General features: G+C 46.5%; 1 protein-coding gene across 4 annotated transcripts in view; it reads right to left on the bottom strand.

Annotated features, from left to right (window-relative positions):
- The window catches only part of sfmbt2 (Scm like with four mbt domains 2), a 100,875-nt gene that overhangs the window by 47,154 nt on the left and 41,535 nt on the right, over positions 1-12,186 (bottom strand). For all 4 annotated transcript variants that reach the window (XM_033040157.1, XM_033040156.1, XM_033040158.1 and 1 more), the window contains exons 5-6: positions 3,798-3,886; positions 2,253-2,499 (exon numbers count right to left, since the gene is read on the bottom strand). In XM_033040157.1, coding sequence (XP_032896048.1) covers positions 2,253-2,499; positions 3,798-3,886 — 336 coding nt within the window. The remainder of the gene's footprint in view (positions 1-2,252; positions 2,500-3,797; positions 3,887-12,186) is intronic.

Raw genomic sequence — 12,186 nt, 5'->3', positions numbered from 1 at the left:
AGTTTAAGAATAAGGGGTAAGCCAGTTAGAACGGAGACGAGGAAACACTTTTTCTCACAGAGAGTGGTGAGTCTGTGGAATTCTCTGCCTCAGAGGGCGGTGGAGGCTGGTTCTCTGGATACTTTCAAGAGAGAGCTAGATAGGGCTCTAAAAAAAGCAGAGTTAGGGGATATGGGGAGAAGGCAGGAACGGGTTACTGATTGGGGATGATCAGCCATGATCACATTGAATGGCGGTGCTGGCTCGAAGGGCCGAATGGCCTACTCCTGCACCTATTGTCTATTGTCTACCGCTGTGGCCCCCGTGCCGTCCATTGAGCCCCAAATCTATTCCGTGTGAAAACAAAAAAATGCATCTCTATTATTCATTCATTTAAAATAAATTTAAAATAAATGCATTCCTATTATTCATTTATTTAAAATAAATTTATTGTACTGATGTCGCAGCATAGGAAAGAAAAAGAATCTCACAGCTGAAACAAGTTCCCATGCACAATCCATTAACAAAATCAATACACGGGCCTCAGATTGATTACTGGTGGATACAAATGTTCCCGGAAAAACTGCTCAGTTGCAATGTCATTTTTGTTTGGAATTATTTATGTTCCAGGCAATTTGGAAGCACCTGTAGCTTAATACAATTTCAAATGCCTGCGAAAGTGCGGAGGGAGCTGTTCATCAAATTTCATCTTCTGCAATCAATTTTTAATTAAGAACCGCATTTCAGTTCACACAGTTTTTGCTCTTTTGTTTAGTTTAGAGATACAGCGCGGAAACAGGCACTTCGTCCCACTGATTCCGCGCCGACCAGCGACCCCCCCCAACCCCGCGCACTAACGCTATCCTGCACACACTAGGGACAATTTAAATTTATACCAAACCCAATTGACCAACAAACCTGTACGTCTTTGGAGTGTGGGAGGAAACCGGAGCACCCGGAGAGAACCCACGCAGGTCACGGGGAGAACGTGCAGACTCCGCACAGACAGCACCCGTAGTCCAAAGACGTACAGGTTTGTCGGTTCATTGGTTTGGTGTAAATGTAAATTGTCCCTAGTGTGTGTAGGATAGTGTTAGTGTGCGGGGATCGCTGGTCGGCACGGACTCGGTGGGCCGAAGGGCCTGTTTCTGTGCTGTATCACCAAACCAAACTTAAATTAAACTACCCCTGACCTAAACTATCTTAATTAATTGGAGGAGCAGCACCTCATATTCCTCTTGGGCAGTTTATACCCCAGCGGCATAAACATTGACCTCCAATTTCCAGTAGCCCTTATGGTCTCCTCCCCTTTCCAGCTCTCCCTCAGGCCTCTGGCTCCTCCTCTTCCTTTCTTCTTACCGCCCCCCCCCCCCCCCCCACCCTACATCAGTCTGAAGAAGGGTTTTGGCCCGAAACGTTGCCTATTTCTAAGCTCCATAGATACTGCCGCACCCGCTGAGTTTCTCCAGCACTTTTGTCTACCTTAAACTGAACTACCTTAACCTAATCTACCCTAACCTAAACTACCTTAACCTAAACTAATCTACCCTAACCTAAACTACCTTAACCTAAACTAATCTAAACTAATCTACCCTAACCTAAACTACCCTAACCTAATCTACCCTAACCTAAACTACCCTAACCTAATCTACCCTAACCTAATCTACCCTAACCTAATTTACCCTAACCTAATCTACCCCAACCTAATCTACCCTAACCTAATCTACCCTAACCTAATCTACCCTAACCTAAACTAATCTAAACTAATCTACCCTAACCTAATCTACCCTACCCTAAACTACCCTAACCTAATCTACCCTAACCTAATCTACCCTAACCTAATTTACCCTAACATAAACTAATCTAAACTAATCTACCCTAACCTAAACTACCATAACCTAATCTACCCGAACCTAATCTACCCTAACCTAATCTACCCTAACCTAAACTACCCTAACCTAAACTAATCTACCCTAACCTAAACTACCTTAACCTAAACTACCTTAACCTAAACTAATCTAAACTAATCTACCCTAACCTAAATGACCTTAACCTAAATTACCATAACCTCAACTACCTTAACCTAAACTAACCTAAATTAATCTACCAAAAACCTAAACTAAACAAAACCAAACAAATCCAAACCTTGCTCTCTCTCGGATTTGATTTTTCCATTCTGGCAAGAAAGGTTGTGCCTGTCTACCCTCCCTGTGCCTCTGAGTGCAATGCCCTGTACACTTTCCGCTTGGTCCTTGGAGACAGGTAAGACATACCTGATGGAGGGTCGAGCTTGCATCCATTTTCCAGGCACCATCCCACTGGTCGAAGTCGGCTGTTCAGATAGAATAACCACTGGTCGCGATCTTCGAGGTCATTCAGTCCTTCGTAGCGTAAGCACAATCTCCCGCCAACGTTCCCCATCACACGCACTATCCAGAACTGGAAGGGGTTTGTAGAATCCTGCAGTTCAATGAGGGACTTGGGCGTAACGAGATCCACCGTGTTCTTCCCTCTCAGCGGCTGTTGAAAATGGAAGATCAAATGTAAATAGCCAGACTGGAAGCCAACAGCTATTGAAATGCTTAAATATAAGAAAAATGCAAAAAATATTCTGTATGTTTCAGTTTAGTTTATAGAGATACAGCGTGGAAATAGGCCCTTCAGCCCATCGAGTCCGCACCGACCAGCGATCCCCGCACACTAACACTATCCTACACACACTAGGGACAATTTACACTTACACCAAGCCAATGAACCTGCACGCCTGTACGTATTTGGAGTGTGGGAGGAAACCGGAGCACCCGGAGAAAACCCACGCAGATCACGGAGAGAACGTACAAACTCCGACCCGACAGCACCCGTAGTCAGGATGGAACCCGGGTCTCTGGCGCCGTGAGGCAGCGACTCTACCTCTGCGTCACCGTGCCGCACTTAACTTAATTGTGTCAGGGGTTATGGGGAGAAGGTCATAAGTGATAGGAGCAGAATTAGGCCATTCGGCCCATCAAGTCTACTCCGCCGGTGGGACGACAGGTCTGTTTCAGCGCTGTATCTCTAGATTAAACTAAACCACTTGTATGAGAAGGTAGACAAAAATGCTGGAGAAACTCAGCAGGTGAGGCAGCATCTATGGAGCGAAGGAAATAGGCAACGTTTCGGGCCGAAACCCTTCTTCAGACCGATGTAGGGTGGGTGGGGGGTGGGGGGGAAGAAGAAAGGAAGATGAGGAGCCTGAGGACTGTGGGAGAGCTGGGAAGGGGGGGAGAAAGCAGGGACTACCTGAAATTGGAGAAGTCAATGTTCATACCGCTGGGGTGTAAACTGCCCAAGCGAAATATGAGGTGCTGCTCCTCCAATTTGCGGTGGGACTCACTCTGGCCATGGAGGAGGCCCAGGACAGAAAGGTCGGATTGGGAATGGGAGGGGGAGTTGAAGTGCTGAGCCACCGGGAGATCAGGTTGGTTATTGCGAACCGAGCGGAGGTGTTGGGCGAAGCGATCGCCAAGCCTGCGCTTGGTCTCACCGATGTAGAGCAGCTGACACCTAGAGCAGCGGATACAGCAGATGAGGTTGGAGGAGGTGCAGGTGAACCTCTGCCGCACCTGGAACGACTGCTTGGGTCCTTGGATGGCGTCGAGGGGGGGGGGGTAAAGCGCCAAGTGCGGTTGCAAGGGAAAGTGCCCGGGGAGGGGGTGGTACGGGTGGAGGTATGAGAATTGTCAGAGAGGGTATATTTTCCCCCGACATCGCAAACGCTCACAGAACAAGGATGCAGACCAGGCTCACGTCTCAAATACCACCATCTTGTGGATGCTTACCCCTTCCAGTAGATTGGCGGGAGCTGTCCTTGCACCAGTCAAATCTCGAATGAGGAATTCTGTCCAATCTCCGAACTTCTCGCTTATTGCTGCAAAACAAGGATTAGGGCATTTTAGTGACCCGCAGAACCTTTGCCCTGAGGAACACCTGAATGTTGCCAAGTTCGTCAGTTTAGTTTAGTTTGGAGAAACAGCACGGAAACAGGCCCTTCGGCCCACACCGACCGGCGATCCCCGCACACTAACACTATCCTACACACTCCAAGGACAATTTACATTTACACCAAGCCAATTAACCTGCAAGCCTGCACGTCTTTGGAGTGTGGGAGGAAACCGAAGATCTCGGAGGAAACCCGCGCAGGTCACGGGGAGAACGTGCAAACTCCGCACAGACAGCACCCACAGTCGGGATCGAACCCGTGTCTCCGGCGCTGCAAGCTCTCTAAGGCAACAGCTCTACCGCCGCTCCACTATGCCGCCCAGTAAGGGATAGTATCATAAGTGATAAGAGCCGAATTAGGCCATTCGGCCCATCAAGTCCACTCCGCCATTCAATCCCCTTAACCATTGACACCCGTACTAATCAAGAATCTGCCAATCCCCGCCTTACAAAAATGTCCTCCCACATCCCCAAGACGAGCGGGTTTGTAGGTTAATTGTCCTCTGTCAATTGCCACTAGTGTAACTCAAACGAGGGTTCGATCCTGACCTCGGGTGCCGTCTGCACGTTCTCCCCGTGACCTTGTGGGTTTCCTCCGGGCGCTCCGGTTTCCTCCCACACTCCAAAGACGTGCGGGTTTGCAGGCTTACCGGGGCCCCTCTGTAAATTGTCCCCTAATGTGTAGGGAGTGGATGGGAAAGTAGGATGACGTGGAACTAGTGTGAACGGGCGATCGCTGGTCGGCGTGGACCACCTATTGGCAAGTGTGAATCGCCATCATTGCACAGATCGAAAACAGCAAAAATCATTTTAAGGAGATATGATAAATAACAACAACTCAGTCACAGAATTAAATACAGATTACAAAACGTCCTGTCACAATCAATGTAAATTAATAAGTTTAGCATAGTTTAGTTTATTGTCAAGGTACACAGTTTAAGGGTAAGGGGGAAATCTTTTAGAACCGAGATGAGGAAAACATTTTTCACACAGAGAGTGGTGAATCTGTGGAATTCTCTGCCACAGAAGGTAGTTGAGGCCACAGTTCATTGGCTGTATTTAAGAGGGAGTTAGATGTGGCCCTTGTGGCTAAAGGGATCGGGGGGTATGGAGAGAAGGCAGGTACAGGATACTGAGTTGGATGATCAGCCATGATCATAGTGAATGGCGGTGCAGGCTCGAAGGGCCGAATGGCCTACTCCTGCACCTATTGTCTATGTTTCTATGTTTCAGACTGAGAGTCGGGGGAAAGATAAACGAGAGATATAGACGGTGATGTAGAGAGATATAGAACTAATGAATGAAAGATATACAAAAGAAGTAACGATGATTAAGGAGACAGGCCATTGTTAGCTGTGGGCGAGTTGAAAATGAGTTACAGACAATGAGACTCAGCAAGACAACTTTGAAGCTGGTGCGACTTGGGTGAGGGAGGGATGGAGAGAGATGAAAAGGCACGGAACATATTAGAGCCGGCTCTGATGACCAAAGAGCCCACAAGGGTCCATTGTTGGCTGAGGAGGTGATCACGAGGGGTTAAATCTGGAGATATCTACTCGATATATTCTATTAAGAATATCAATGCGTGGCTCCCGAAGAGAAGAGCATTCTGAACTAGTTAAATAGTTCCTGTATTTTACCCAAGTGCCAATATATTACTAATTTAATCACAAACGCAACTGCAGTTCTTTGGAAAATCATTGCTAGGACATCAGGCTATTTGTAATAGAGTAATTTCCATGAGGGTAGACACAAAATGCTGGAGTAATTCAGACTGAAGAAGGGTCTCGACCCGAAAAGTCATCCTTCTCTCCAGAGATGCTGCCTGTCCTGTCCTGCTGAGTTACTCCAGCATTTTGTGTCTACCTTCGATTTAAACCAGCATCAGCAGTTCTTTCCTACAATTTTTACGAGGATTTTGCCAGGATTAGAGCTATAGGGAGAGGTTGAGCAGGCTGGGACTCTATTCCTTGGAGCGCAAGAGGATGAGGTTCAGAAATGCTCTTCTTAACAAGTTCAGAATGCTCTTCTCTTCGGGAGCCACGCATTGATATTCTTAATAGGGTTGTGTGCATAAGATCATGAGAGGAATAGATCGGGTAGATGCCCAGAGTAGGGGAATCGAGGACCAGAGGACATAAGTTTAAGGTGCAGGGGAAAAGATTTAATAGGAATCCGAGGGGTAACTTTTTCCACACAAAGGGTGGTGGGTGTATGGAACAAGCTGCCGGAGGAGGTAGTTGAGGCTGGGACTATCCCATCGCTTAAGAAGCCATTAGTCAGGTACATGGATAGGACAGGTTTGGAGAGATATGGACCAAATGCAGATAGGTGGGACTAGTGTAAGTGGGACATGTTGGCCAGTATGGGCAAGTTGGGCCGAAGGGCCTGTTTCCATACTGGATCACTCCATAACTCATCTACACAACAATGTAAACTTCTCAAAATGTGGCGCTGCTCCTTCATAAAAATTAAATTGGGTTTAATTATCGAAAAGCTCTCCCCTTCCCAAGCCCGATTATTAATTGCCTTGGATAGACGCAAAATGCTGGAGTAACTCAGCGGGACAGGCAGCATCGCTGGAGAGAAGGAATGGGTGACGTTTCGGTCGAGACCCTTCTTCATATTGCTGTTGATGTGGAACTCTGAATGCATATAACGGACAGTACATCTTTGAATGCAATTAGGCGTGTATATACATCGCCTAATAAATGAGATTTGCTCACTTAAAAGCACCATTGAACAATGTTTATAAAATATAAGTGAGCAAATGTCATTGCAAGCACTCAGTAACTGTGAGTGTGAGTGTGTGTGTGTGTGTGTGTGTGTGTCTGTGTGTGAGTGAGTGTGTGTGTCTGTGTGTGTGTGTGTGTGTGTGTGAGTGAGTCTGTCTGTGTGTGAGTGTGTGTGTGTGTGTCTGTGTGTGGGTGTGTGTGTGCGTGTGTGTCTGTGTGTGTGTCTGTGTCTGTGTCTGTGTCTGAGTGTGTGTCTGTGTGTGTGTGTGTATGCGTGTCTGTGTCTGTGTCTGTGTGTGTGTGTCTGTGTCTGAGTGTGAGTGTGTGTGTGTGTGTGTGTGTGTCTGTTTCTGTGTGTGTGTATGTGTCTGTGTGTCTGTGTGTGTGTGTGTGTGTCCACACACATGTATGCCTACATACACTAACAGGCCATTTGAAGCCTTATTATTGTGTGGATGTAGAGTAAAGCTGCATCTTATTAGTGGTGGTTAAACAAAGTGGTGGTTACTTTAGTGTCCACTCACTGCTGCATCACCAAGATGATTAATTATTCATTTTACTGCTGCAAAATAAAAAGATTGTTGCAGTGGTGCAGGGACCTATTCCTGATGAAACATAAAAGCTGCATTTCACATTGATTTCTTACGAAGCTTGTACCAATATAACGTCTACGGTTAACGTTTGCCATTCCCCAATTTACAAGGTCTCATGCTGAGAGTGTTTCCAGCGTTATCGAAGCTTTGACGCTGCTGGGACAAACAAAGAAACAAAACGCAGGAGTTTGCATTTTCTGTGGGCAATAGAATGCAAAATATTAGGGCAGCGCGGTGGTGCAGCGGGTAGAGCTGCTGCCTCGCAGCGCCAGAGACCCGGGTTCCATCCTGACTACGGGTGCTGCCTGTACGGAGTTTGTACCCCCCTCCACCCTGTGACCTGTGCCGGTTTTCTCCGGGTGCTCCGGTTTCCTCCCACACTCCAAAGCACCCGCAGTCGGGATCGAACCCGGGTCTCTGGCGTTGTGACTGCTACGCCAACCTGCTGCAAATGCCAGAAGCCCGTGTTCGATCTGTACGGAGTTTGCACGTTCTCCCCGTGACCTGCGTGGGCTTTCTCCGAGATCTTCGGTTTTCCTCCCACACTCCAAAGACGGACGTGCAGGTCTGTAGGTTAATTGGCTCGGTACAAGTGTAAATTGTCCCTGGTGTGTGTAGGATGGCGTTAGTGTGTGGGGATCGCTGGTCGGTGCGGATTCAGTGGGCCAAATGGCCAGTTTTGCGCTGTATCTCTAAACTAAACTAAGAAAAATTCTCCCCAGTACCACATTTAAATATGCACATTTTTAATTTGACTATAAGTTATAACTTAAGCTTTAAGCATCGTTAGAGATTTTTTTAATGTGACATTTCAAGCGATCCTGGTTCAGTTCAGTGTAGTTTATTGTCCCGTGGTACAGTGAAAAGCTTTTGTTGCGTGCTAACCAGTCAGCGGAAAGACAATACATGATTACAATCGAGCCGTTTACAGTGTACAGATACATGATAAGGGAATAATATTTAATGCAAGGTAAAGCCAGTAAACTCCGATCAAGGATAGTTCGAGGGTCTCCAGTGAGGTAGTAAGTAGTTCAGGACCGCTCTCTAGTTGTGGTAGGATGGTGCAGTTGCCTGATAACAGCTGGGAAGAAACTGTCCCTGAATCTGGAGGTGTGCGTTCATTTTCACACTTCTGTACCTCTTGCCCGATGGGAGAGGGGAGAAGAGGGAGTGGCCGGGGGTGAGACTGGTCCTTGATGATGCTGCTGGCCTTGCCGAGGCAGCGTGAGGTGTAGATGGAGTCGATGGAAGGGAGGTTGGTTTGTGTGACAGCCATAGATCATGATTAAATTAAAGATAAAAAGATAATGTTTTTTAATTGAAAAAATTAATTAACATTAAGAATTTCAGTGAAGATATGATTGGATCCATTGATTAGTATGGATGGGCCGAATGGCCTACACCTGCACCTATTTTCTATGTTTCTACTCCAGCATTTTGTGTCTGCAGTATTCTATGTTCCATAGAAACATAGAGATATAGGTGCAGGAGTAGGACATTCGGCCCTTCGAGCCAGCACCAGCACCGCCATTCAATGTGATCATGGCTGATCATCCTAAATCAGTACCCCGTTCCTGCCTTCTCCCCATATCCCTTGATTCCGTTAGCTCTAAGAGCTAAATCTAACTCTCTCTTGAAAACATCCAGTGAATCGGCCTCCTCTGCCTTCTGTGATTTACAAATGTCATTGTTTTATTTCTTCTCCCTCATGCTTCTGAATCTTTCCAGTCTTTTCTGTTTTCAACCCAACTAATAAAATACTGTTGACTATTAAATATATATGTATAACTATTTCTCATTAGTCGCAGGCAAGGGGTACATGGTCATTATTGTATCAGCATGTTAGCAACAAGCGTTGGAAATGGCTGTGGTCCCTCCCCTGAGGACCTTAACCTCATTATTTTTACTTGATGAAAGTTATAATGTGAAAAGGTTTTCAACAGGAGACGATGTTTTGTCCATTATCCAAATGGCAGCTGGGCCTGGCAGGCAGGTCTGGACCAGATGTGCCTGGCACTTCATTGTCATACATTGTTCTCCTACTTGCACTAATGAGTCATCATTCACTGATAAGTATATTGCTTCCTGAGATCAGCCATATGTGTGTGTGTGTGTGTGTGTGTGTGTGTGTGTGTGTGTGTGTGTGTGTGTGTGTGTGCATCGCCACATTTCTGTTGATGCGCTGATATTCTCTCTCTCATTCTCTCTCTCATTCTCTCTCTCATTCTCTCTCTCATTCTCTCTCTCATTCTCTCTCTCATTCTCTCTCTCATTCTCTCTCTCATTCTCTCTCTCATTCTCTCTCTCATTCTCTCCCTCATTCTCTCCCTCATTCTCTCCCTCATTCTCTCCCTCATTCTCTCCCTCATTCTCTCCCTCATTCTCTCCCTCATTCTCTCCCTCATTCTCTCCCTCATTCTCTCCCTCATTCTCTCCCTCATTCTCTCTCTCATTCTCTCTCACTCTCGTTCTCTCTCTCAACTCTCTCTCCACTCCCTCTCCCTCTCGTTTTTAACTACCACATCAGACTGTGATTCTACCTGCAATCTTTCAGCTGCTCAAATTGCTTCTGTTTTAATGATATTTTGTTTTGTGAAACTGATAATTGTCCAGAAGAGCAGACTGCTGACTAAGGGCCACTTTGATTTGCACACCCGCATGTTGTTTTTGTAATGGATTTATCTTTTAGCGGGACTTCAGCGGTGCAATTAGCACAGAGTATCAACGATACTCCACAACAAGGGACATAATTACATGGATTGTGAAGCTTTGCAGGCTAATCTGTGCCTCAGTGCTGAGCTACCATTTAAAATGCTTGCTGCTTGTGTTATTGGACGTGAAATCTCTGTTGAATATCCTGCTGTACTTCATTCATCAGCTGTGAACAGCCAGGAAAGATGCACAGCTTTGCACATAATCCTATCTCGCCAGTTGCCCAGCCACTGTTTCTGACACTGAATTCAAGATCAGTTTCAGTCGTAGAGATACAGCGCAGAAACGTGCCCTCTGGCCCACTGAGTCCGCGGCGACCAGCGATCCCCGCACATTAACAGGGGGGGATCTTATAGAAACTTACAAAATTCTTAAGGGGTTGGACAGGCTAGATGCAGGAAGATTGTTCCCGATGTTGGGGAAGTCCAGAACAAGGGGTCACAGTTTAAGGATAAGGGGGAAATCTTTTAAGACCGAGATGAGGAAAATATTTTTCACACAGAGAGTGGTGAATCTCAGGAATTCTCTGCCACAGAAGGTAATAATAATAATAATGGATGGGATTTATATAGCGCCTTGCTAATACTCAAGGCGCTTTACATCGCATTATTCATTCACTCCTCAGTCACACTCGGTGGTGGTAAGTTACTTCTGTAGCCACAGCTGCCCTGGGGCAGACTGACGGAAGCGTGGCTGCCAATCTGCCCCTACGGCCCCTCCGACCACCACCAATCACTCACACACATTCACACACAGGCAAAGGTGGGTGAAGTGTCTTGCCCAAGGACACAACGACAGTATGCACTCCAAGCGGGATTCGAACCGGCTACCTTCCGGTTGCCAGCCGAACACTTAGCCCATTGTGCCATCTGTCGTCCCAAGGTAGTTGAGGCCAGTTCATTGGCTATATTTAAGAGGGAGTTAGATGTGGCCCTTGTGGCTAAAGGGATCAGGGGGTATGGAGAGAAGGCAGGTACAGGATACTGAGTTGGATGATCAGCCATGATCATATTGAATGGCGGTGCAGGCTTGAAGGGCCGAATGGCCTACTCCTGCACCTATTGTCTATGTTTCTATGTTTCTATCCTACACACACACTAGGGGTAGTTTTACATTTACACCAAGCCAATTAACCTGTAAGTATTTAGAGTGTGGAAGGAAACCGAACATCTCTGAAAACCCACGCAAGTCATGGGGACAATAGACAATAGGTGCAGGAGTAGGCCATTCGGCCCTTCGAGCCAGCACCGCCATTCAATGTGATCATGGCTGATCATCCCCAATCAGTACCCCGTTCCTGCCTTCTCCCCATATCCCCTGACTCCGCTATCTTTCAGAGCCCCATCTAATCCTCTCATGAAAGCATCCAGAGAACCGGCCTCCACCGCCCTCTGAGATTGGACCCAATTTAATTTAATAGTTCTGTAATTAGCAGTTAATTATCATCCAAGTTCATAAGTGATAGGAGAAGAATTAGGCCATTCGGCCCATCAAGTCGACTCCGCCATTCAATCGTGGCTGATCTATCTCTCCCTCTCAACCCCATTCTCCTGTCTTACCCCTGCCTACCCCTTATTCTTAAACTGTGTGACCCCTGGTTCTGGACTCCCCCAACATGGTGAACATTTTTCCTGCATCCAATCCCCCACGAATTTTATATGTTTCTATAAGACTATATAGGTCACATCTCTCTAACAGGACCAGGTGACATCTCTGGATAGAAGGAATGGGTGACGTTTCGGGTCGAGAAGGGCCTCGTCCTGAAACGTCACCCATACCTTCACTCCAGTAAAATGGATCTATTCGATTACAAAATGTGGATACTAATCGTTAACCATGCAACTGGCCATGTCAGAATTTGTTCACAAGTGATAGGAGCAGAGTTAGGCCATTCGGCCCATCAAGTCAGGACCCTCCTTCAGGCTGATGGTAGAAGGGGAAGAAAGCTGGAAAAGTGGGGTGTGGTGGGGGGTGAACAGTGAAGTCTGGCGAGTGATAGGTGGATACAGGTGAGGGGAGGTTTTGATTAGCTGATGGGTGGACAAAGGCCAGCGATAAAAAGGCAACATTTTGGAAAAAAAAGTCTCCTTAAATTTATTTCAAAGTGCTTCCTTGTCCTTTGTGCCAAAGTAACATCAAACACATCTGAAGGGTTTTGTTGAATAAAAATCGATATTTCCGAGTTCTTC

The sequence above is a fragment of the Amblyraja radiata genome, chromosome 21 (genome assembly GCF_010909765.2).
Source record: "Amblyraja radiata isolate CabotCenter1 chromosome 21, sAmbRad1.1.pri, whole genome shotgun sequence".
Lineage (NCBI taxonomy): Eukaryota > Metazoa > Chordata > Chondrichthyes > Rajiformes > Rajidae > Amblyraja > Amblyraja radiata.
The sequence above is the reverse complement of the archived record's forward strand: the minus strand, read 5'-3'. Positions and strand labels throughout refer to the sequence as shown.